The sequence below is a fragment of the Leptodactylus fuscus genome, chromosome 2, assembly GCF_031893055.1.
Source record: "Leptodactylus fuscus isolate aLepFus1 chromosome 2, aLepFus1.hap2, whole genome shotgun sequence".
In the NCBI taxonomy this organism is placed as follows: domain Eukaryota; kingdom Metazoa; phylum Chordata; class Amphibia; order Anura; family Leptodactylidae; genus Leptodactylus; species Leptodactylus fuscus.
In genome coordinates, this window is record NC_134266.1 from 61973647 (window position 1) to 62001294 (window position 27648).

A 27648-nucleotide genomic window follows, 5' to 3' on the forward strand; every position below is an offset into this window, starting at 1 on the left:
GCAGAAAAGAACATAGAGCAAAACAGACAAGTGTATGTACAACAACATGGAATTAATATAATAATGTCCAGCACCATGGCATTAATATAATAATGTACAGGACCATGGAATTATCTAATAATGTACAGCACTATGGAATTATATAATAATGTACAGGACCATGGAATTAATATAATAATGTACAGCACCATGGAATTAATATAATAATGTAAAGGAACATGGAATTAATGTAGTAATGTAAAGGACCATGTAATTAATATAATAATGTAAAGGACCATGGAATTAATATAATAATGTACAGCACCATGGAATTAATGGTGCTCTATAAACTAACAATAATAATAATTGGGACTGTATATTTTATTTTGTTTTAATGGATTCATATACTATAGGATGGAGACTAATGAAAAGGTTCATACTTTATCTATATTATTGAGTCAGTACTAAACTCTTATTATCTGTTCTTCTTACAGGATGACTACATACCATATCCCAGCATTGAAGAGGTAATCTTTTATATAGCATTACAAACATGTAGTCTTATATTAAATGTGTTGTCCACAACCTTTATTTTATTTTTTATTTCTGATCCATCCTTAGGATAGGCCATATATATGTGATAAATGCAGGGTCCACGGGCCAATCCCGCTCATCAGCTGATCAGTGATACCTCTGTTCTGTATATTATACAGTGCCTGGAGCCTGAAGCAGTTAGCCATGTGATATTTCAGTTTTTAATTTTTTAATAAATTTGCAAATATATCTACACTTCTGGGGTTTTTTTCTGTCAAGATGGGGTGCTGAGTGTACATTAATGAGAAATAAAATGAACATTTTTGATTTTAGCAAATGGCTGCAATGAAAGACAGAGTGAAAAATTTAAAGTCATCTGAATACTTTCCGTACCCACTAAATATGGAGAGCTGTATATGTATAACCTAGCCAGTCTATATTTGGGTTTGGTTTTCACATGCAGTTTTTGCCACCAAATTTTATCTAATGAGAATTTGTAACCAATTTCCTCTTCCGGACCTAATGTCTTTCGCAGGCAGGACTAATTTCCTAGATTATGCCATAGATGTACATGCTAGTGATCTGTATGCACAAAAGTCTTCGATCTTTCCTTTAGCGGTCACCTGTAGATAATCTTATCCGCCAGAATAAGGGCCCTTAAGTTTGTGTCTTTGTTCCAACATCTAAATAGATACAAATGAAATGCTGCCATATTCATATATTATGTGCTCCAAAATGCTTGGTCTAGAAGTTAAAGGGGCTCTATCAGCAAAATCATGCTGATAGAGCCCCACATATGCGTGAATAGCCTTTAAAAAGGCTATTCAGGCACCGGTAAAGTTATATTAAACTACCCCCCCCCTTACCCGTTTTAAAATAAAACCCTAAAACAGAATGTGATTAACTTACCCATCGTGCACAGGAGGCGGGCATTCAGGGGGCGCCGTCTTCTTCATCCACGCCTCCTCTTCCTGCGATGTCCTCGGGTCCCGTCTTCCTCTGGCGCTCGCGAACTGACATTGCTATAAAAAAATGGCCTGGGCGCATGCGCAGTAGCATTAGAAGCCGCATGCGGGGCTCTATCAGCTTGATTTCGCTGATAGAGCCCCTTTAAAGCTTTTCTCATAGAGCTGTGTGAATGTAGACAAAAAAAGATGTTCACGCAGAGTAAAGAAAGTTCCAGCTAGGGTTCGAGGAGTCTGCTATGAATTTCTATTGGATATAAAGGAACTCTAGGAAATATAATAAAGGATGGTATAGTGTCTCCATTATCAATGAGGTTGTGTTGTCCTCCACCAATGTATAGGTCCTGCGCTCTTTCTTTTTTTTCTCCACTAAGGGGTTAAAAGTGTAATTTGCAATTGTGTACAATACTGTTTCCTTGGACCCTTGCCTTTCTTTTAATTGATATGGGTCCTGCAAACCCCTAAAGCGTCATTGGTTCCATTTTGTAGATTTTCTCACAACATACCAGATCCAAATCTCTTGGTTTCATGAGATGCTCCTCTAGTAAGCTTTGCGCAGACACACATTTACATTGACTGTCGACTATAGGAAAGAATATTCATTGTAACTGTTTCCAGTATAGAGAATGCTAGCATTTCATTGCCCATATGTTCTTTATCTTGTAGATCCTGGAGAAGGACACCACTTACCCGCTCATTATTCTGCCTCAGTTTGGAGGTTATTGGATAGAAGATCCAGAAAATATAAGCACGCCAACATCTTCAGACAGTAGTATATGTGATGAAGAGGAAGAACCCATGAGCCCCAGCACATATGGATATAAACTAGAGTATAAGGGTTCAGCTCGGGCGTACAGAAAACACTTCCTGGGGAAGGTTTGTGCTTTTACCCAATACTTTCCCCACTTTTTCTATTATACAGCTCTATATAATCTACATACAGAAGGCGTAGTGTTGAGTAAGTTTGAGTATGCATTGAATTATAGAACTATTATGGGATAGCCTGTATTATAATGCACACCTTCAGTTCTGCTTTGAACACACAGTGAACAAGAATATGAAGGGGAAAAAAGGCAAACATCAATGTTGTGCTGTTAAAGTGTATCTCCTCTAAATAACTATTATAAATGAACAGTACAGGTGAAAATAAGAAACTTTCTAATAGATCTTACTAAGGAGATCTGTTTCCTTCTGCACTTATTAAGCTGTTCTCCTGCTCCTTATCTTCAGTCTGACTGCTTGTTACATTATATCTGTCTCCGTATTCAGCCTTACACAATTATGGAGATGGGAAGGGTTGCATAAGATTCTCCAGCTGACTGGTTAATTGATTTATTGCCTCATGCTGTGCACTCCTAGTCTGTTATCAACAACCTAGCATAGGGTAACAGCAGCAATTATTTGAATGTGTTTTATACCCCCTCATAGACTTATATGGAGAAAGTAACTGCCTGAAAAGTGAAGAAGACGACATAATTCTTTAATAAGATAGATTACAAAGTTTCTTATTTTCACCTGTACTATTCCTATATGAAAAGCTGTTTATAGCTGGAGGTACACTTGAAATTTCAGTTTGAAATGCTGCAACAATCATACGAGGCAGAGACCATGCCGACATGGTGTGGACAGGGTTTATTAATAGCGTTGTTAGCTGGATACACTAATTTGGTGAGAATTGCAAAGTGGATCAGCAGAATAAATCTCAGTATTATCATACAGCCAGTTAACACCCTATATGAGCGCACTACCCAGTGCAAGTGGATGCGATTCCAGCCCAGGCGTATACAGCTGCGGCGGTGGAGAAGACAGGCATAGAGGAAAGACAGGCATTGACAGAGAGAGGAAGAGAAGACAGGCATAGAGGAAAGCAGCTGTGTTGCCATGCAGCATTAAACAGAAATAAAGATAGAGCTTTGAGTTTATACTGGTCATATACACTCTTTGTCATGGACATGAGATGTTGGCACAAGACAGTTGGCCGGGACTTATCTGTCCAGACCCCACCATAAACATACTGAGTCTACATGTTTATTTTGATGTAGAGAGGGGGATAGGCCGCAACCAATCTACAAAAAAAAAAACATATCTCCAGTGAGAATAAAGAATTCCACAAGCATGATCCTCTTGTCTTGTCCTTTGCTGTTAGTGGAGCCCTAATAAATATTTGGTTATCAGCTGAACTTACAGTGTTTAATATATATGCTAAGTATTATAGTAATATATAGGCTAAGCACTAAAGCGTGCTATCCTTAATGCACAACCAAGTGCATACCTCCCAACTTTTGAAGAACCGAAAGAGGGACAAAATGTGCGGCGCGCGTAGTGCGCCGCGGCAAATTTAGCCCCACCCACTTTTGTGTTGACTCCACCCACTCGTTAATTTTTCATGTGGCCACACACAGTATAATCCTCCTACAGTCACCCGTAAATTATATGTCCCCCCTCTATCTCTCCCCCAGTTTCATATACACCCTTCATCTGCCCCCAGTTTCATGTCCCTCTTCGATCTCTGCCCCCAGATTCATGTCCCTCCATCTCTGCCCCCAGATTCATGTCCTCTCCATCTCTGCCCCCAGATTCATGTCCCCACATCTCTGCCCCCAGATTCATGTCCCCACATCTCTGCCCCCAGATTCATGTCCCACATCTCTGCCCCCAGATTCATGTCCCCCATCTCTGCCCTCAGATTCATGTCCTCTCCATCTCTGCCCCCAGATTCATGTCCCACATCTCTGCCCCCAGATTCCTGTCCCTCCATCTCTGCCCCCAGATTCATGTCCCCCATCTCTGCCCCCAGATTCATGTCCCTCCATCTCTGCCCCCAGTTTCATGTCCACTCCATCTCTGCCCCCAGATTCATGTCCCACATCTCTGCCCCCAGATTCCTGTCCCTCCATCTCTGCCCCCAGATTCATGTCCCCCATCTCTGCCCCCAGATTCATGTCCTCTCCATCTCTGCCCCCAGTGTCATGCCGTCCTCTCCATCTCTGCCCCTAGTGTCATGCCGTCCTCTCCTTCATCTGCCCCCAGATTCACGTTCCACCTCCACATTAAACTTACCTTCTCCTCCGCTCCCTCGCCGCTCTTTGCGCGCCTCTCTCGCTGACACATGCGGCTGAAGGAAGGAGCTGACACAAGTCAGCTCCTCGCTTTGCCGCTGCCCTCCTCTCTCTGACACATGCAGCTGAAGCGGCTCGCGTGCTCGCTTCGCCGCTGCGTCTCTCTCTCGCTGACACATGCAGCTGAAGCGAGGAGCTGACCTGTGTCAGCTCCTCACTTCGCCGCTGCCACCGGCTCCTGGCTTGTACATCGCGTCTACAAGCCAGGAGCCGGCGGCAGCAGCGAAGCGAGGAGCTGACACAGGTCAGCTCCTCGCTTCAGCCGCATGTGTCAGCGAGAGAGAGACGCAGCGGCGAAGCGAGCACGCGAGCAGCTTCAGCCGCATGTGTCAGGGAGAGAGGCGGGCAGCGGCGAAGCGAGGAGCTGACCTGTGTCAGCTCCTTGCTTCAGCCGCATATGTGTTCAACTCAGATCTGCGTCCTCTGGACGCAGATCTGAGTTGAAATCGGGACATACCTCCCTCCAACCGGGACCGCGGGACCGCCCCCAGATTCATGTCCCCACATCTCTGCCCCCAGATTCATGTCCCCACATCTCTGCCCCCAGATTCATGTCCCACATCTCTGCCCCCAGATTCATGTCCCCCATCTCTGCCCTCAGATTCATGTCCTCTCCATCTCTGCCCCCAGATTCATGTCCCACATCTCTGCCCCCAGATTCCTGTCCCTCCATCTCTGCCCCCAGATTCATGTCCCCCATCTCTGCCCCCAGATTCATGTCCCTCCATCTCTGCCCCCAGTTTCATGTCCACTCCATCTCTGCCCCCAGATTCATGTCCCACATCTCTGCCCCCAGATTCCTGTCCCTCCATCTCTGCCCCCAGATTCATGTCCCCCATCTCTGCCCCCAGATTCATGTCCTCTCCATCTCTGCCCCCAGTGTCATGCCGTCCTCTCCATCTCTGCCCCTAGTGTCATGCCGTCCTCTCCTTCATCTGCCCCCAGATTCACGTTCCACCTCCACATTAAACTTACCTTCTCCTCCGCTCCCTCGCCGCTCTTTGCGCGCCTCTCTCGCTGACACATGCGGCTGAAGGAAGGAGCTGACACAAGTCAGCTCCTCGCTTTGCCGCTGCCCTCCTCCCCCTGACACATGCAGCTGAAGCGGCTCGCGTGCTCGCTTCGCCGCTGCGTCTCTCTCTCGCTGACACATGCAGCTGAAGCGAGGAGCTGACCTGTGTCAGCTCCTCACTTCGCCGCTGCCACCGGCTCCTGGCTTGTACATCGCGTCTACAAGCCAGGAGCCGGCGGCAGCAGCGAAGCGAGGAGCTGACACAGGTCAGCTCCTCGCTTCAGCCGCATGTGTCAGCGAGAGAGAGACGCAGCGGCGAAGCGAGCACGCGAGCAGCTTCAGCCGCATGTGTCAGGGAGAGAGGCGGGCAGCGGCGAAGCGAGGAGCTGACCTGTGTCAGCTCCTTGCTTCAGCCGCATATGTGTTCAACTCAGATCTGCGTCCTCTGGATGCAGATCTGAGTTGAAATCGGGACATACCTCCCTCCAACCGGGACCGCGGGACATGTCACCCAAATCGTGACTGTCCCGCGGAAATCGGGACGGTTGGGAGGTATGCAAGTGGACAATTATATCGGACAATTTTTGTCAACTACCCTGCAGAAAAATCAGTTTTTATCCTTAACCATACACATGCCATGCATCTTAAAGGGGTATTCCCACGTCGCATACTCGCTATTCTTCGCTGCTGTAAATTCTTCTGTCTTCCGGCTTTGTGGCGTCATTGGTGGGTGGGGTTACATATGCAAAGCCAGCGGCAAGAAGTCGTCGCTTTTATGCCGCCGGCTGTGCGTATGCGCTCCTGATGCAGCTAGACATCATACGCACAGCCTTCACAATGTAATAAAGACCCGGCATCCGCTGTAATAGAGAGGCGGATGTCGGGGAGTGTAGACGCCGGCACAGGTGCCTGAAACATCGCTACGCTCCTGCCCTGCTTGAAGCCAGCAGCGGCAGGAGCGATGCTGCTATTCCGCTCCTCCCCCCCACCCCCCGGGAATATCAGCATCGCTCCTGCCGCTGCTGGCTTCATGCAGGGCAGGAGCGTAGCGATGTTGCAGGCACCTGTGCTGGCGTCTACACTCCCCGGCATCTGCCTCTCTATTCCCCCCCCTCCAGGCTCGCTCCCGTGCACTTAGCCCCTCCTCCCTCCCCCCTCAGAGCAGCAGATACATCACTTGACTTATGACTAGATAAGTCAAGGGATGTGTCAACAGAGAAATGAATAAAGTAAGATAGTGGACAAACAAAGCAGTTTTGCTGAAGCAGTGTATTTAGGAAAAGTCTTACATTCACCTTAACAAGCAGTATAGATAGGATTCTTGTGATGGGACAACCCCTTTAAGTTTGATGTTAAACTATTTCGCCCCACGTCTACGAGTTTAGTGGCCTGACCATTAGCCATTGTGATTTTACAGAGTGGTGTTGGGCTTTACAGACACAATAATATACTTCTATGTGATTTATAGAAGGAGGTGCAATTATCAGAAGTGCTGTTCATTCATTAAGAGGATTTTCATTAAGTTGTCTCTCACTTCTTTACGCTTGTGTGTACTTATGATGGCTCTGGAGAGGATTTACTATTGCAACTGTTAGAATATCCAACACATTATCTATGTGATAATGACAAGATATACTGGAAGTCACTGATGAATTATAGTTCTCTAATACAAGGAAGTCTGACCTTATCGTCGCCTGCCATAGCAATACAATGAACATCTAACCAAAGGATGATCAGATGTGGTAACTGCCAGTAATATAATAGTATAGTATGATAGGATTAGGCTTAATAGAAACTACTTAGTGCAAATAGGCAAATTTCTCCTGCCGCAAGCAATGACAAGCTGAACTTAAGTGGTTAGTAATTTTTCAATAAACTTGAATAAATCCCCATTCAGTAGTACAAGCAAATATATTAAACTTCTAGAAAAAAAAAAAAAAAAAGCTTCTTTCTCTACTAATCAGCCTCATTTCCTTCTCCCTCCATCTTCCTAAACTGACATTCACTCTGACATCTCTGAATCCGTCTTGGTCTTTAAAGATGGACTGTTAGTGCATTGAAGCATCAAATTACATATGACCATAGAAGTTTATGGAGAGAGGAATGTAGAAGAAGCAGCCAAGTGAAAGAGAACAAACACAAGCATGGTGCTGTAGATAATATAATGTTTATTTACATCAGTACTGGTCTGTTCCTCTGTCTATACGGCACTGCTGCTGCTAAGTAAATGAGAGTTATGGAACAGACTTGCCTGTTTTTTATATGCTGTTTATGGGAGACATAATAGTATCCAGTCAACTTCCACTAGCTGTGAATACGAAATTAAAACTGCCAAAAATGCATAATACAAGTCATATAATGGCCAGAAATAGTCTTATCCATCATGTAAAGACGTATGGGAGGATATCCTAAAAAATCATCTGAAAGGTTTACAGGCTGATCGGCCCTGTATTACAATAAAGTGGGAAACAATGAGCTGATCAGTATGGTATTGATTTTATGTGGCCATTCAATTCATCTCCAGTGACATTCATTTTAATGGTATGTGAAGTTCACCAGATAGTGAGTTTCCCTCTTCCATGAAATACATCAGAAGCGCAATTCTTAGTTTTGCTCCACTACAGACATACTTGAGGCCAAAACCCACATAACCTATGGTGGCCAATGGCTGCATATTACCTTCAAAATTATGTGAACCCTGGACACTCAGTGCATGTCCATATACTTATAATACTTTGCTGCTTGTATCCATATAACCAGAATGTATCACCCTACAGCTAATAAACTTTTCCGTTAGGCTTTGTTCAGATCACGTTACTAGCTGCTGATTAACACGTACTAATGCAGCAAGCTTTAACTTGACTGTTAAAGTTTAAAAAACTTTTATTTGACTTTCTAAGATGTTTTCAATGGCTTTAATAATATTATATATATATATTACTAGCTGGTACCCGCGACTTCGTCTGCGGTGATTGTACACGTCTATTTTTTGGAAAGAAGATGCGGTTTGACTGGGTGTGAAGGGGCGTGCCCCCAGTATGTTGTCCCCCCCCATCTCGGCCTCCAGTATGTTGTCCTCCTCATCTCTGCCCCCAGTATCTTCCCCAACCCATCTCTGCCCCCATCTGCATTTCCCCCCCCATCTCTGCCCCCAATATCTTGTCCCCCCATCTCTTCCCCCAGTATCTTGTCCCCCCCACCTCTGCACCCAGGACCTGCCCCCCCCCCCCCCCAGCCTGGGAAATAATACGGTTGTTATACGGTGTGCTGAGTAATACAATGCATTGCAATAGTAATGTATTGAAATGCATTGCATAATAGGGGTAGTGCGTGCAGGCCCAATGTTTATTTGGCTTTGTGAAGTGGGTGATTTTGGAGGTGGGGAAAGGTAATATGTGTGTGTTTCACAGTATTCCTGAACTTGATTTATTTTTTTTTTTGGTTGTGTATATATTAGACCACGTAGGGGTGTTGAACCCCAGGGGGTCGGAGCAGCAATGTCATGTATGATAATGCTAATGCATGCAGACGCTTTGGCAAACAATCCTAAGTTGATTTGCAGGCTGCATCCAGCAGCTTGCAAAACAATAGGGTTGTTAAACAGCAGAGGGTGTGCTGAGTACTGCAATGCATTGCAATAGTAATGTATTACAATGCATTGCCTAATAGTGCCAGTGCTGTTGTAGGCTACGTAGCATAGCCGGCAGCAGCAGCCTGGACACAGTCAGCTGAGTGGGAGGCGTGGGAGACCCGGCGGCTGCTATAGCAACCTGACGCCGGCAGCCTAAAGTCAGTGTAGGCGGCGGAGCTGACCATGAGGATGCGTACGCGCAGTGGGGGACAGACGGGAGGCGTGGACCAGGTAAGAGGAGGGGGCGGGAGAGCTACTGTGGAGGACGCAGTGTGTGCCAGAGTGTGCAAGGGGAGGGCTATGGCGGGTGTCCGGCTCCTGGGCACCTGCCATAGCTAATGTGCCGACATAACTTCAGTGTGCAAGCGGAGGGCTATGGCGGGTGTCCGGCTCCCGGGCACCTGCCATAGCCAATGTGCCGCTGCCATAGCCAATGTGCCGACTTAAACCAGAGTGTGCAAGGGGAGGGCTATGGCGGGTGTCCGGCTCCCGGGCACCTGCCATAGCCAATGTGCTGACATAACTTCAGTGTGCAAGCGGAGGGCTATGGCGGGGGTCCGGCTCCCGGGCACCTGCCATAGCCAATACGCCGACATAAGCCTTCCAACAGCAGCGTATTAAGCCATGGTGCAGAGGGTTTCAAAGGGTAAGCGATGGCTGGTATTGCAATAGGAGGCGGCGTATATTGCGGGCGCGCGCCATAACAACCCCAGTGGTATGGGAGCTGGTAGTACGGCATATGTTGGCAAAGTGTGAAGTGAGGTGCAAGTTATTGTGAGGTGTTTTGCGGAGGAGAATTAGATGGCTAGGGCAGTGAGGGAGATGGGTGTTATTGTTATGGGGTGTAAGGTGTTGGTGGTGTGTGGAAACAGTAGAGCGGAGTGTAGAGGCCAGAAGTCCTGATAATGAAAGCATGCTAGGGGAACTTACCAGTGTCGGGTAGGTGGAGGGATCGTGCAGACGAAGCAGCCGGGAGGTGTGAGTGCTGTCGGGGAGTGTTGCGGGCTGGAGTGAGGCTTTTGGGTGCTGCGGCCTAAGGTGGAGGCGCAAAATGGTGGCGTGCTGGAAATACGTTGTGTATATGGCTGAGATGCGCATGTTCCTGGGAAGACAGTGTAGTGTCTGGGTGGGCGGTGCCGCGGATCCTCACAGCAGTGGGGGTCGGCAAAGATGGCTGTGCCGGACAGTGAAAGAGACAGCCTCCTGCTTTATGGGATTAGGTGAGGGTGAAAGTCCTAAAGTGTCTATAAAGGTGAGTGTGTGAGGTTAGGGGCTAGGCTATAGAGGGCAATATGAAGTTTTGGGGCTTGCTGTGGTCCAAAATGTGTGACATTGCATTGATTCTGCTGTGAGTTTGTGTTTTGTGAGGATTCTGTGCGAAACGGATGTGCGTTTTCGGGACGAAAAGTATCCTATTGCGCAATCGGGTGTATTAACTATGTTTGTGGAAAATTTGAGCCAAATCGGTGGAGCAGGTTTTGCGTGATTGAGGAACAAACATCCGAACATCCAACTCACAAACCCACAAACTTTCACATTTATAATATTAATAGGATAATATATCACAACTTTGCAACTTATCAGATTTCAGTTAAAGGGGTATTCCCATGACGCTTGTTCACTAACCTGCAGGCTGTTGTGCTCTCTTCACTTCCTGCTTTTCTCAGCACATTGGTGGGCGGGGTTTCACTTGCAAGGGATTGGTTGTAAATTAATTACCACAGTGTGAAGCTGATGTAGCAGAGCTGGATTTGAGTCAGTTTGCATTACATACAGAGGTAACGGATTCCCTATCTCAGCCCTTATCAGCTAAATTCAATGAAACCGACTGATAAGAGCTCAAACCTCCCCTATCTGTGTCATTTAAGTAGCGGAGCTTCTCAAACAGCTCAGAGCTGCTCCCAGCCCCTCCCTCCCCCCTGAGAGCAGGCAGCTAAATCACTTGATAAATGAGCAGATAACCCCAAGCGCCATAGAAACGGAGTGTAAACAATGAAGTGAATAAATTAAGATAGCGGCCAAACAAAGCAGTTTTGATAAAGCAATGCATTTAGGAAAAGTCTTAAATCCACATAAACTAGCAGTATAGATAGAATCCTTGTGATAGGACAACCCCTTTAAGGTGGGCTACTGTACATCTGTGTGCTGGATGAACTTCCTGTTGTATAACCTTGATGTATAGGTATATACTGGGACACATTGCCCATACGGCCCCATAGGAACAGGTTCAGCATACAGTGGTAGAGAATACATTACTCTACAATGTTATACCTTTTGTTTGCAATATGTCAGTGTGTACTATCACATACTTTTAGCCACTGATTGGTTAATGAAGCTCTATGGAGACACTGGCATATATAGTGAGAGCTCTTCTGAGTGTTAAGTATGTCTCACAAAACATGCAAAAATGGTCTGATCACAGTTCAGTCCCATTCAAGTTAACGGGTTGAGCTATACCAAGCATATGACATACACAAATGCATAGTGCTTTGGTAAGTTCTGAAGAGTCTCCATTGCTTTCCCGAGCACCAAACAGCTGAAGGGGCCGCTGCCGATCTTTAAGGAATCCCCTATCCTAAGGGTATGTCAAAAATGATATAACCTGGAAAACTCGCATAATATAGTTGCCTTCGTGACATTGATGGATCACATACCTATGAACATTATAAGACGTAAAAAAAGAAATATTTTTGAAACTAATTTATATTCCGGAATAAAGAGGTGTAGTAACTATATAAATAATTCTCATAGGTAAATTTCTAGTATGATATATAGCCATGCATAGGCTTTCTACTCACCCACATGGATGAACATAATGGACACGTCAAATGTCAAGCTAACCTATCCCTTCAGTTGGCTGACATATTCTCATTACATTGTAAGACATAGAGGACAGAGAAGTTTATACTCTGTGCTATTTCTAGATGAACACAACAGAGTGATGGATACTTTTAATAGACTTGAGGCTTTCATACTTCTTGACCTTGAAGAGCAAAAAATTATATTCCTAATAGAAACCATAAATTTATTACTTACATTCACATTATTAAAAGGAGGGCAGACCATGTGAGGAGCCGTATACTGTATATTCCAGTTTGTAGAATCTTTATGGTGGTGAATTATGTTCTGGTTACTCTTCCTTTTCTTATTATAGCTCTGGAAGGAAATAAGGTCTAAGTGCAAGTTCTTGTAAATGGGCATTATTGATTGGTTTTCCGTTTTATTCAGGATTTGTTGCGATTTCACATTAACAGTTATTGTATCTGAGTTGGAAAGGATGGCCACCTTCAAATGACTTTATTGCTTTCCATGTACCGAACACCCTCGGGCCAAGTTTTCTAAACATAGTTTGCTTCATGGGTTTCTTGGAAAAAAATATATAAAAAGTCCTTTATATCTATTAGATATGTTCTGTGTCTTGGGAATTGACAGAGCTTACAGGGATGTGAACACTGTGATCTCTATAAAGCAATTTTGTGATGTATGCAATTGCATCAAAACTAAACAGATCTATCCAGAAAGGTTTTATATATAGAAAGCAATTGTCTCTGTCTGACCTTTTCTACAGGTCCTGAAGGCACAAGCCCTTATATATGATGATGATGCGTGCAGAGGACTGGAAGCTCCTGCCCCCCAATGCAAAATCTGTAGTTATTAGAGATGAGCGAGTAGTACTCGATCGAGTAGGTATTCGATCGAATACTACGGTATTCGAAATACTCGTACTCGATCGAGTACCACTCGCTATTCGAATGTAAAAGTTCAATGCAGAACCAGCATTGATTGGCCGAATGCTATACAGTCGGCCAATCAACGTTGGTTCTTCTCCTACCTTTAGAAGTCTCCGTGCAGCTTCCCCGTGGCGTCTTCCGGCTCTGAATTCACTCTGCCAGGCATTGGGCCTGGGCAGAGCCGACTGCACATGTCCGCTTGTAGATGCCTGGCAGAGTGAATTCAGAGCCGGAAGATTCCGCGGGGATGCTGCAAGGAGAAGACTTCTCGGAGGATCCAGCCCGACCCTCACTCGTGGACTTGGTAAGTATAATTTGATCGAACGTTGTCTACCCCTGAAACGAGCATTTTCCCCCCATAGACTATAATAGGGTTCGATATTCGATTCGAGTAGTCGAATATTGAGGGGCTACTCGAAACAAATATCGAACCTTTTACTTTTCGCTCATCTCTAGTAGTTATCTATAAATACTGTTACCTTACAGTTTAGTACTAATTAAAAATATGCCAATTTTAAAGGGATTTCCAAGCTTATAGAATATCTTGATGTCTTCATAGGTTGTTGAGAGACTTTTGGGCCCCACCAGGCTCCAGGGCCTAGTAGCGTTTGTCTCCTCTGCATCCCTATATGGGCCTGTACATAAGTTGGACACATCCATTGTTCTTGATGTTATCTGCTCCTCCTTTAGCACAATCTTTCTTCTTTTTTGATTTTAGGACCATCTAAATTTTTACTGTAGTGGGAGCAGCCTTGGCAACTTGATCCTTTCAATAAAATGTGAAGAAGCCGACAGCATAGAATATTTAAGAATAATACTCAGGTATGGACAATGTACTCGTAGCGTCTTCTCTAATGTCAAAATTGGTGCTAGAATGTATTTTTGCAGTGCGATCTCACAATTTTTGCTGCCAGTATTAAGAGAAGTTGTCTCTTTTTTATTTTCCAAGGAATTTATGTACAGCCATTACTTGATATCTAATATATCTGGTTTCTGGTTAGGTCAAAAGCAAAAACTCTCCATGAACGAATCCCACTGGCTGGGTTTAACAAACTTCCGAGTATTCCTCAGATAGCAAAGGTGAGTACTAATGTCCAATCTTATCTTTGATACTTTTCATGTAGGTTAGTTACATAGTTGACGACATTGAGAAGACACAACAAATCCAACCTATATGCTAACCCAGAGGAAGACAAAAAATATCCTATGACATATGTGAGGGGACAAATATCTGTGTAAAGAGAGAAACTAGCATTCCGCCATCTTGTCTGTGTATATTCCATATTGCTCTCACAAATGTCCTGTCCTCTCTCACGCAGTTACTATGAGAGACTTACAATTGTGCTTTCTTATCATATTTAGGAAAAAGTTTGGAATGTTTCTGAGTTCTCATAACTATTACTCAGCTTCTCATGTCCCGTACCGAGACACAGAATGTCCATTAGATATGAGAATAGTCTAAACTAGTTCTAAGCATGAAGGACAGACCGTCCATCTTGGAGACTGTGCTAGTCTGATTAGAAACTAAAATGGATGACATGGACAAATATGTGTTAACTCATGTATTGCTTATGCACGTATTTATCATTTGTAAACACCCATTTTGTACTCTGACCAATGATAATTCATATTTCTATGTGATGTAGTTTGTTATGCCTAAATTAGCATAAAGCCATTATTCCTCTATAAGAACTAAGTAACATGTAATAAACTTTAGAGCACTTAGATATACATCTGGCTATGTGTCGCTTTGTTTTCTTCCCGTACGGGCAACCATTTTGTTTTTAATTTGGAACCAACAGCATGTGCTCCCAGGGGTGTTCCCCCAACACATAGATGCAGATTAGGGGAAAGAATACTTCTTAATTTAAATATAGTAAATCCCTGAATCAATGTTTCATCTCCAGAAATGTAGTACTTGTAACTTGCAATATAATTAATTTCTAGAAGAACACAGAGGCCGCCTTGAACTTGTACAAGTTACCAGCCATCACATCTTATAGCAGAAAGGCCCATAGCCTCATTGCTCTAACAATAAAGAATCTGTGACTATGATGATATGAGATTTTCTTTCTTCTTGACATAGAGTATGCTTCTTTATACAGTTACCAGTCTAGAAGTAAAAAGTCCATAGTCTTGTATTTTTTTCTAAACCGGATAAACTCAAGTTTGATAACCTGTCTTGTTACTGTGTTGCACCCACTAAAGTACTGAGCAAAAGCTTTAGGAAAGTGGGGAAAAATACTGCAAAGTAAGAATGGTTTCAAAAATATAAAAGTGTTAATAATTTATTCTATAAATGAAGTGAATGAACAAAAGAAAAATCCCATCAATAGTTGCTGTGACCACCCTTTGGCTTCCATCAATTCTTCTAGGTACACTTGCAGATAGTTTATGTAGGAACTCAGCAGGGAGGATGTTCCAAACATCTTGTAGAACTAAGCACAGATCTTCTGTGGATCCCTAGCTCAAATCCTTCTGTATCTTCATATAATCCCAGACAGACTTGATGATGATAAGATCAGACACTGTGGGGGCCATATCATCACTTCTCCTCCAGAAGGTGGTCACACCAAATATTGATGGGATTTTAGGCTTCTCTTTTGTTCATTCACTTAATTTTGTGAATTGCCATAAATTAACTATTAACCCTTCTATTTCTGAAACCCTTTTTACATTGCAGCACTTTTTCCATACCTTCCTAAACCTTTTGCACAGCACCTGATCTAGGTCAACCGTATCCTTCTTATACAAAAGTGCATGAAATTGTGCACAGTATTTCATGTAAGGTCCTATTTTTAATATAGAGACAAGACTACAGTTGTTTTCATCACACTGGGATCTGCACCGATCATCCAATTTCCTGGAATATTTGTTAGTAAGGTCACAATGAGATCCGTCTCTTCCTCGGTTTGCATCTAATTTTCTAATTGTGGACTAATTTTTGTTGTTATTGTAGGCCTTATGTGATGACGCGACTGGACTTAAATTTAATCCTGTTCTCTACCCCAAGGTACATTTTACTAGTTATAAATGATAGACTGATCTCCATCCTTTTCAGATTGCTAACAAATGTGTGAACAGATTGACAACTAGGCGGTACCATTCTACTTTTTCATATGGCCAGAGTGGCAAGTGCCAGTATGTAGAGGGAAGTCCATTGACAAAGGAAGAAAAAACACAAGTTGTTAATTTATTCAATTATTTTCAAGAGGAACAACAGTGAAATTGCACAATTCTAAGTCTTCGTTCACATGTGCGTTGGTAATCCACTCTGGTGAATCCACATGGGGACCCCCCCCCCCCCCCCCCCCCGAATGGACTACCAAACGCAATTGCAAGCAGTGTGCAATGAAAGCACATGGACTCCATAAACTATAATGGTGTCCATGTGCTGGTCTTGTGCTGCTGGCACGAATCATGTGGACAGGAAAGTAGATTGTGAAGTACTTTCCTGTCCGGATGTTCCCTGCGGAGATCTTGCGGCAAGCACATGGACCCCATTATAGTCTATGGGGATCCGTGTGCTTTCACTGCACACCGCTTACAATTGCGTTCAGTAGTCCGTTTTGGGGGTCCCCATGCGGACTCCCCCGAACAGATTACCAAACACATATGTGAACGAGGGGTAAGGCTGGTTGCAGACAACCGTGTGCTTTTCCACGGCTATGAATTAAAGGCATGTGAAGCACAGGAGATATAGGGATGTCTCCTGTGTGCCACCCATGCACGGGCCATGCTTCCGCGACCTCTTTATTTCAATGAGTAGGAGCCACGGAAGGATGGGCCGCAAAATAGGACAGGAATAGAATCTATTATATATTTTGTGGTCCGGACTGTTGGTCCACAAACGTGACTGTGAAATTCATGATCATGTGTACGGGCCCATAGAAATGAATGGGTCAGTGTTCTATCCAGGAAAAACACGAATAGCGCACCGATCACGGCCATGGTCATCTGCAAGCGGCCTATAAAAAGAGTCTCAATAGTTGATATTTCATAGGGAATATAAGTATTTACAACAGCAAGTATCTCAGAAGATGAAAATGATCCTCTTTAAAATGTATTTGTAAAATGTTCACAGCTTGAGTGCAGATTTTGCTCTTTTTTAAAGGGGCTCTATCACTGGGAAAAGTCATTTTTATCTAAACACATGCTTGCATAGGCTTTAGAAAGTCTATTTCACACTTACCTTTTGTATGTAGATTGCTTCAGTGGAGTCTGAATAAGTCCGTTTTTATTCATATACTAATGAGCTTCCAGCCAGCTCAGGAAGTTCCCAGCAGCCTCCTCTCTCCTATTATCTCCTATGTGTGTGAGGCAAACAGGAAGCTGAGTCATCAGCAGCAGCAGTCTCCCATAGAAAACAATAGGAGAGGTGTGCACGATCTATCGTGCACTAGTCTAATTAGCATATGAATAAAAACGGACTTATTCAGAAACCACTGAGGCAATCTACATACTATAGGTAGGTGTGAAATAGACTTTCTAAAGGCTATGCAAAGGTGTGATTAGTTAAAAATGACTTTTCCTAGTGATAGAGCCCCTTGAAATATTTCTTTTTTCTTTTACATAGAGCTCACAATGTACATTTTTCCCTATCAGTATGTTTTTTTTTAAATATGGGATGGAAATCCATGCAGACATGGGGAGAACATACAAACTCCTTGCAGATGGTTTTATGCCCTTGGCGGGATTTGAACACCAGGACTCCAGCGCTGCAAGGCTGCAGTGCTAACCACTGAGCCACCGTGTGGCCCCCTTGAAATAATTTTTTTATAACCAAAATTAAGGAGGATCAGTAAACAATTTATATTCCTTTTACATTTATTGACTGCAATAATTCATTGAAAAAACTAGTAAAAATTAGAGATGAGCGAGTAGTACTCGATCAAGTAGGTATTCGATCGAATATTACGGTATTCGAAATACTCATACTCGATCAAGTACCACTCGCTGTACGAATGTAAAAGTTCGATGCAGAACCAGCATTGATTGGCCGAATGCTATACAGTCGGCCAATCAACGCTGGTTCTTCTCCTACTTTTAGAAGTCTTCTCCATGCAGCTTCCCCACGGCGTTTTCCGGCTCTGAATTCACTCTGCCAGGCATTGGGCCTGGGCAGAGCCGACTGCACATGCCCGCTTGTAGTGTGGGTATGCGCAGTCGGCTCTGCCCAGGCCCGATGCCTGGCAGAGTGAATTCAGAGCTGGAAGACGCCGCGGGGACGCTGCATGGAGAAGACTTCTCGGAGGATCCAGCCCGACCCTCACTCGTGGACTTGGTAAGTATAATTTGATCGAACGTTGCCTACCCCTGAAACGAGCATTTTCCCCCCATAGACTATAATAGGATTCGATATTCGATTCGAGTAGTCGAATATTGAGGGGCTACTCGTAACGAATAGAGATGAGCGAACAGTGTTCTATCGAACACATGTTCGATCGGATATCAGGCTGTTCGATGTGTTCGATTCGAATCGAACATCACGTGGCAAACTCCAAAAAAATTTGATTCCCCTCCCACCTTCCCTGGCGCTTTTTTTGCACCAATAACAGCGCAGGGGAGGTGGGACAGGAACTACGACAATGGGGGCATTGAAAAAAATCGGAAAAAGTCATTGGCTGCCTGTCATCAGGTGACCTCCATTTTAGACGAATAGTGGATTTCAAATCCGGGTCATATGAGAATGTGAACTTTGTGACTAAGAGACAGGGATAGCTGTACAGGCAATGGGGGCATTGAAAAAAATCGGAAAAAGTCATTGGCTGCCTGTCATCAGGTGACCTCCATTTTAGACGAATAGTGGATTTCAAATCCGGGTCATATGAGAATGTGAACTTTGTGACTAAGAGACAGGGATAGCTGTACAGGCAGGGATAGCTAGGGATAACCTTTATTTAGGTAGGAATGTTATTAAAAATAACTTTTTGGGGCTCTATCGGGGGTGTAATTGTGATTTTTGTGAGATAAACTTTTTCCCATAGGAATGCATTGGACAGCGCTGATTGGCCAGAGTACGGAATTCGACCAATCAGCGCTGGCTCTGCTGGAGGAGGCGGTCTAAGATCGCTCCACACCAGTCTCCATTCAGGTCCGACCTTAGACTCCGCCTCCTCCGGCATAGCCAGCGCTGATTGGCTGAAGGCTGGCCAATGCATTCCTATGGGTATGCAGAGACTTAGCAGTGTTGAGCCAGTTCTGCTCAACTACACCGTGTGTCGGTCAGCCCATCAGATGTAGCAGAGCCGAGGGTGCACTAGAACCCTTATGCACACTCGGCTCGGCTACATCAGAGCCGAGTGTGCACTGGAACCCCTGTGCACACTCAGCTCACGCTAATAGAATGCATTGGCCAGCGCTGATTGGCCAATGCATTCTATTAGCCTGATGAAGCAGAGCTGAATGTGTATGCTTAGCACAACTACTCCACCGGCGTAGTTGAGCTAAGCACACACATTCAGCTCTACTTCATCATGCTAATAGAATGCATTGGCCAGCGCTGATTGGCCAGAGTACGGAATTCGACCAATCAGCGCTGGCTGTGCATAAGGGTTCTAGTTCACCCTCGGCTCTGCTACATCTGATGGGCTGACCGGCACATGGTGTAGTTGAGCAGAACTGGCTCAACACTGCTAAGTCTCTGCATACCCATAGGAATGCATTGGCCAGCCTTCGGCCAATCAGCGCTAGCTCTGCCGGAGGAGGCGGAGTCTAAGATCGCTCCACACCAGTCTCCATTCAGGTCCGACCTTAGACTCCGCCTCCTCCGGCAGAGCCAGGGCTGATTGGCCGAAGGCTGGCCAATGCATTCCTATGGGTATGCAGAGACTCAGCAGTGTTGAGCCAGTTCTGCTCAACTACACCGTGTGTTGGTCAGCCCATCAGATGTAGCAGAGCCGAGTGTGCATAAGGGTTCTAGTGCACCCTCGGCTCTGCTACATCTGATGGGCTGACCAGCACACGGTGTAGTTGAGCAGAACTGGCTCAACACTGCTAAGTCTCTGCATACCCATAGGAATGCATTGGCCAGCCTTCGGCCAATCAACGCTGGCTCTGCCGGAGGAGGCGGAGTCTAAGGTCAGACCTGAATGGAGACTGGTGTGGAGCGATCTTAGACTCTTCCCCTGACGAAACCTGTCAAGTACAGGTGAAACGCGCGTCGGGTCCCTTTACTGTTGGTATGTATGGAGGCTAATCTTGGATCATCTTATGTGGGCAGTCTCATAGCTATCTGTGGGTTATTACACTGATTATTTGTTGTTTTCATTTACAACACTTTATTATTGGACACTTTCAGTTTTAGCTATGGTTGAGCCCTTTGTACCATGATATTAGTGTTGCCATCCAGTGTACATTCCATGGCTGACAAGTTGGTATTTGTAGCATTATCTACCCCTATATGATTTTGTTTTATGTTTGTTTATATATTTTGTATGTATATATGTTGCTACACCTTTTTAGGAGCACTTAATAAAAGTTAATTTTTATTAATATATTTTGTGTGGCTGGTTCACTTTGTTGCTATGGTCATTTACCCACACATAATTTGTTATATTTGCCTCTATTGTTTATTATCTGATGGGCTGACCGCACACGGTGTAGTTGAGCAGAACTGGCTCAACACTGCTGAGTCTCTGCATACCCATAGGAATGCATTGGCCAGCCTTCGGCCAATCAGCGCTGGCTCTGCCGGAGGAGGCGGAGTCTAAGGTCAGACCTGAATGGAGACTGGTGTGGAGCGATCTTAGACTCTGCCTCCTCCAGCAGAGCCAGCGCTGATTGGTCGAATTCCGTACTCTGGCCAATCAGCGCTGTCCAATGCATTCCTATGGGAAAAAGTTAGCTTGCAAAACTCGCAAGCTGACAGGGATTTCCATGAAATAAAGTGACTTTTATGCCCCCAGACATGCTTCCCCTGCTGTCCCAGTGTCATTCCAGGGTGTTGGTATCATTTCCTGGGGTGTCAAAGTGGACTTGGTGACCCTCCTGAGACGGATTTGGGTTTCCCCCTTAACGAGTATATGTTCCCCATAGACTATAATGGGGTTCGAAACCCGTTCGAACACTCGAACAGTGAGCGGCTGTTCGAATCGAATTTCGAACCCTGAACATTTTAGTGTTCGCTCATCTCTAGTAACGAATATCGAATCTCGAACATTTTACTGTTCGTTCATCTCTAGTAAAAATCACTTTGCACTAAAACACTATTCTGGTAATACCATGTATCTAATATCTTTGGATTCTCATAACAGTAACCAATAAATGATGTTTATTTTCTCCAGGCATCACAAATGATTGTTGCATATGATGAACATGAAATCAACAATACCTTCAAGTTTGGTGTTATCTATCAGAAGTTTAGGCAAGTAAGTGCACCGTCATCTTTATTATGTATACTGTTTGTATCTATGGATATTGTGCACTCATGTGTCTGGCAAAACATCCTAGAAATTATTCTGTAATGTGCAAAGGATAACATCAGCATCAAATCCTGCATCACAATTTGTACAAGTAAGTTGCAGATTATTTTTTTTTAATGTTATTTTGAATATTCTGAGGGTGTTTTAATGTGCCTAAGGCTAAATTCACATGTAGCAGATTTGTTGCTGAAAAACACTATGACCGAAAGTCAGTTCTGTTTATCTGAAAGGGAATGATTTGGTGGCAAACGTATGGAAAACTGAACCACATTCAGATGACTATTGCAGAAAATTATTCAAAAGTCCTTTTCAATTTAATGCTGATTTAGGGATATTATTTTTTTTTGTCCTGTATAATAGTAAATGAAAAAGTAAAGACAGATACAGTTTAATTTTGCCTTTTCTATTTGTTTCTATATAGCTGCCACAGCCAATGAAATTTAGCTCAGCTTCTCTCCTTCTATCATATAACCTATATATCACAGAGCTCAGCTTCTCTCCTCTATCATATAATCCTATATATCACAGAGCTCAGCTTCTCTCCCTCTGTCATATAACCCTATATATCACAGAGCTCAGCTTCTCCCCTCTATCATATAACCCTATATACCACAGAGCTCAGTTTCTCTCCCTCTGTCATATAACCTATATATCACACAGCTCAGCTTCTCGCCCTCTGTCATATAACCTATATATCACAGAACTCAGCTTCTCTCCCTCTATCATATAATCCTATATATCACAGAACTCAACTTCTCTCCCTCTATCATATAACCCTATATATTACACAGCTCAGCTTCTCTCCTCTATCATATAACCCTATATATCACAGAACTCAGCTTCTCTCCCTCTGTCATATAACCTATATATCACAGAACTCAGCTTCTCTCCCTCTATCATATAATCCTATATATCACAGAACTCAACTTCTCTCCCTCTATCATATAACCCTATATATTACACAGCTCAGTTTCTCTCCCTCTATCATATAACCCTATATATCACAGAGCTCAGCTTCTCCCCTCTATCATATAACCCTATATATCACAGAGCTCAGCTTCTCTCCTCTATCATATAACCTATATATCACACAGCTCAGCTTCTCTGCCTCTATCATATAACCCTATATATCACACAGCTCAGCTTCTCTCCCTCTATCATATAACCCTATATATCACACAGCTCAGCTTCTCTCCTCTATCATATAACCCTATATATCACACAGCTCAGCTTCTCTCCTCTATCATATAACCCTATATATCACACAGCTCAGCTTCTCTCCCTCTATCATATAACCTATATATCACAGAACTCAGCTTCTCTCCCTCTATCATATAACCCTATATATCACACAGCTCAGCTTCTCTCCCTCTGTCATATAACCTATATATCACAGAACTCAGCTTCTCTCCCTCTATCATATAATCCTATATATCACAGAACTCAACTTCTCTCCCTCTATCATATAACCCTATATATTACACAGCTCAGCTTCTCTCCTCTATCATATAACCCTATATATCACAGAACTCAGCTTCTCTCCCTCTGTCATATAACCTATATATCACAGAACTCAGCTTCTCTCCCTCTATCATATAATCCTATATATCACAGAACTCAACTTCTCTCCCTCTATCATATAACCCTATATATTACACAGCTCAGTTTCTCTCCCTCTATCATATAACCCTATATATCACAGAGCTCAGCTTCTCCCCTCTATCATATAACCCTATATATCACAGAGCTCAGCTTCTCTCCTCTATCATATAACCTATATATCACACAGCTCAGCTTCTCTGCCTCTATCATATAACCCTATATATCACACAGCTCAGCTTCTCTCCCTCTATCATATAACCCTATATATCACACAGCTCAGCTTCTCTCCTCTATCATATAACCCTATATATCACACAGCTCAGCTTCTCTCCTCTATCATATAACCCTATATATCACACAGCTCAGCTTCTCTCCCTCTATCATATAACCTATATATCACAGAACTCAGCTTCTCTCCCTCTATCATATAACCCTATATATCACACAGCTCAGCTTCTCTCCCTCTATCATATAACCTATATATCACACAGCTCAGCTTCTCTCCCTCTATCATATAACCTATATATCACAGAACTCAGCTTCTCTCCCTCTATCATATAACCCTATATATCACGGAGCTCAGCTTCTCTCCCTCTATCATATAACCTATATATCACAGAGCTCAGCTTCTCTCCCTCTATCATATAACCCTATATATCACACAGCTCAGCTTCTCTCCTCTATCATATAACCCTATATATCACACAGCTCAGCTTCTCTCCCTCTATCATATAACCCTATATATCACACAGCTCAGCTTCTCTCCTCTATCATATAACCTATATATCACACAGCTCAGCTTCTCTCCCGCTATCATATAACCCTATATATCACAGAGCTCAGCTTCTCTCCCTCTATCATATAACCTATATATCACAGAACTCAGCTTCTCTCCCTCTATCATATAACCCTATATATCACAGAGCTCAGCTTCTCTCCCTCTATCATATAACCTATATATCACAGAGCTCAGCTTCTCTCCCTCTATCATATAACCCTATATATCACACAGCTCAGCTTCTCTCCCTCTATCATATAACCTATATATCACACAGCTCAGCTTCTCTCCCTCTATCATATAACCTATATATCACAGAACTCAGCTTCTCTCACTCTATCATATAACCCTATATATCACGGAGCTCAGCTTCTCTCCCTCTATCATATAACCTATATATCACAGAGCTCAGCTTCTCTCCCTCTATCATATAACCCTATATATCACGGAGCTCAGCTTCTCTCCTCTATCATATAACCCTATATATCACAGAGCTCAGCTTCTCCCCTCTATCATATAACCCTATATATCACAGAGCTCAGCTTCTCTCCTCTATCATATAACCTATATATCACACAGCTCAGCTTCTCTCCCTCTATCATATAACCCTATATATCACACAGCTCAGCTTCTCTCCTCTATCATATAACCCTATATATCACACAGCTCAGCTTCTCTCCCTCTATCATATAACCCTATATATCACAGAGCTCAGCTTCTCCCCTCTATCATATAACCCTATATATCACAGAGCTCAGCTTCTCTCCTCTATCATATAACCTATATATCACACAGCTCAGCTTCTCTCCCTCTATCATATAACCCTATATATCACACAGCTCAGCTTCTCTCCTCTATCATATAACCCTATATATCACACAGCTCAGCTTCTCTCCCTCTATCATATAACCCTATATATCACACAGCTCAGCTTCTCTCCTCTATCATATAACCTATATATCACACAGCTCAGCTTCTCTCCCGCTATCATGTAACCCTATATATCACAGAGCTCAGCTTCTCTCCCTCTATCATATAACCTATATATCACGGAGCTCAGCTTCTCTCCCTCTATCATATAACCTATATATCACAGAGCTCAGCTTCTCTCCCTCTATCATATAACCCTATATATCACACAGCTCAGCTTCTCTCCCTCTATCATATAACCTATATATCACACAGCTCAGCTTCTCTCCCTCTATCATATAACCTATATATCACAGAACTCAGCTTCTCTCCCTCTATCATATAACCCTATATATCACGGAGCTCAGCTTCTCTCCCTCTATCATATAACCTATATATCACAGAGCTCAGCTTCTCTCCCTCTATCATATAACCCTATATATCACAGAACTCAACTTCTCTCCCTCTATCATATAACCCTATATATCACGGAGCTCAGCTTCTCTCCTCTATTATATAACCCTATATATCACAGAGCTCAGCTTCTCTCCTTTATCATATAACCCTATATATCACAGAACTCAACTTCTCTCCCTCTATCATATAACCTATATATTACACAGCTCAGCTTCTCTCCCTCTATCATATAACCTATATATTACACAGCTCAGCTTCTCTCCCTCTATCATATAACCTATATATCACAGAATTCAACTTCTCTCCTTCTATCATATAATCCTATATATCACAGAACAGCTTCTCTCCCTCTATCATATAACCTATATATCACACAGCTCAGCTTCTCTCTCTCTATCATATAATCCTATATATCACAGAGCTCAGCTTCTCTCCCTCTATCATATAACCTATACATCACAGAGCTCAGCTTCTCTCCTCTATCCTATAACCCTATATATCACAGAGCTCAGCTTCTCTCCTCTATCATATAACCATATATATCACAGAGCTCAGCTTCTCTCCTCTATCATATAACACTATATATCACAGAGCTCAGCTTCTCTCCTCTATCATATAACCTATATATCACAGAGCTCAGCTTCTCTCCTCTATCATATAACCCTATATATCACAGAGCTCAGCTTCTCTCCCTCTATCATATAACCTATATATCACAGAGCTCAGCTTCTCTCCTCTATCCTATAACCCTATATATCACAGAGCTCAGCTTCTCTCCTCTATCATATAACCATATATATCACAGAGCTCAGCTTCTCTCCCTCTATCATATAATCCTATATATCACAGAGCTCAGCTTCTCTCCTCTATCATATAACACTATATATTACAGAGCTCACCTTCTCTCCTCTATCATATAACCTATATATCACAGAGCTCAGCTTCTCTCCTCTATCATATAACCCTATATATCACAGAGCTCAGCTTCTCTCCTCTTATTTATCCCTATATATCACAGAGCTCAGCTTCTCTCCTCTATCATATAACACTATATATCACAGAGCTCAGCTTCTCTCCTCTATCATATAACCTATATATCACAGAGCTCAGCTTCTCTCCTCTATCATATAACCCTATATATCACAGAGCTCAGCTTCTCTCCTTTTATTTATCCCTATATATCACAGAGCTCAGCTTCTCTCCTCTATTATATAACCCTATATATCACAGAGCTCAGCTTCTCTCCTCTTATTTATCCCTATATATCACAGAGCTCAGCTTCTCTCCTCTATCATATAACCCTATATATCAAAGAGCTCAGCTTCTCTCCTCTATTATATAAACCTATATATCACAGAACTCAGCTTCTCCCCTCTATCATATAACCCTATATATCACAGAGCTCAGCTTCTCTCCTCTATTATATAAACCTATATATCACACTGCTAAACTTCCATTTGTCTATCATATTCTATTCTCAGATAAGACAGAAAATATCACCTGACAGCTTCACTTTAGGCCCAGAAAAATCTAGGACAAAATATTCAGTAGATACATTGGCTAGAATAGATAGTGATCTAGTATGATGATACACTACAAAACCTTTCTATCTAAACAGATGGTTCACAAGTGTATGGATGAGCTGACAGGTTTGTGCTACTTGTTTAATTTTTAGAACTAGTTGTATTTGAGGATTTTTTTCATATACATTTGCATTTATTTATTGTTTACCAGCTCAGGACTGGCATGGGAGACATGTTCTGTGCCTTTTCTGTATTAGTGATCTGCATATAGGGAAACTCCAGAATAAAATGTTGTCTAACCTGCATTCAGAGCTGTTATAACATTTTGGTGGGATCTGTGCAAAGATTTTATAAGTGCCCCTCGCCCCATCACCACTATTTAGAAAGACACTTGGGGTTGGTTCACACTAGCGCTTGTATAATTCATATAATTTGTGCGGATAGTGCGCAGCAAGCACACGGAGTCCATTATAGTCTATGGGGTCCGTGTGCTTTGCCAGCACATCGCTTGCAATTGCGATTGTATTCCGTCCTGGGGGGGCATGCGGACTCCTAATGGACGGAATACAAGCGCTAGTGTGAACCAACCGTTAGAAAGATACAAAGTATAATGTCTCCCTAGTTGCCCCATACAATAAAATGTCCCCCTCCAGCTATTGCCATAGTTTAATGTCCTTATCCATCTGACCCCACAGGATAATGTCCCTTTCCAGTTGCCCCCAGTTTAATGTCCACCTCCAGCTGTTCCTATAGCTTAATGTCCCTCTCCTGTTGACACTGTTTTAGGCTCCTCCTCCAGTTGCCCTAGTTTAATGTCCCCTCCAGCTGCCCCATAGTTTACAGCCCCCCTGCAGCTGCCCCCATAATATTATGCCCTCTCCTACCAAACTACATAAAAATGAATGGTGAAGCCAGGAGCAGACGGCCCCTACATCATCATTGTATGGAACTCATCAAGTTGAAGTTGGGGTGGCAAGACAGCAAATACAGGACTATCCCTCTCTCCCAACAGGCCCCCACTACCA

At 43.2% G+C, this 27648-nt stretch overlaps 1 protein-coding gene across 5 annotated transcripts in view; it reads left to right on the plus strand.

The window, feature by feature from the left end:
• RAP1GAP2 (RAP1 GTPase activating protein 2) overlaps nucleotides 1–27648 on the plus strand; it is a 551082-nt gene that overhangs the window by 472256 nt on the left and 51178 nt on the right. For 4 of the 5 annotated variants that reach the window (XM_075263831.1, XM_075263830.1, XM_075263834.1 and 1 more), the window contains 6 exons: nucleotides 474–506; nucleotides 2145–2354; nucleotides 13690–13793; nucleotides 13973–14051; nucleotides 15931–15984; nucleotides 21257–21340. In XM_075263831.1, coding sequence (XP_075119932.1) covers nucleotides 474–506; nucleotides 2145–2354; nucleotides 13690–13793; nucleotides 13973–14051; nucleotides 15931–15984; nucleotides 21257–21340 — 564 coding nt within the window. The remainder of the gene's footprint in view (nucleotides 1–473; nucleotides 507–2144; nucleotides 2355–13689; nucleotides 13794–13972; nucleotides 14052–15930; nucleotides 15985–21256; nucleotides 21341–27648) is intronic. The other variant, XM_075263835.1, reaches the window with a different exon arrangement.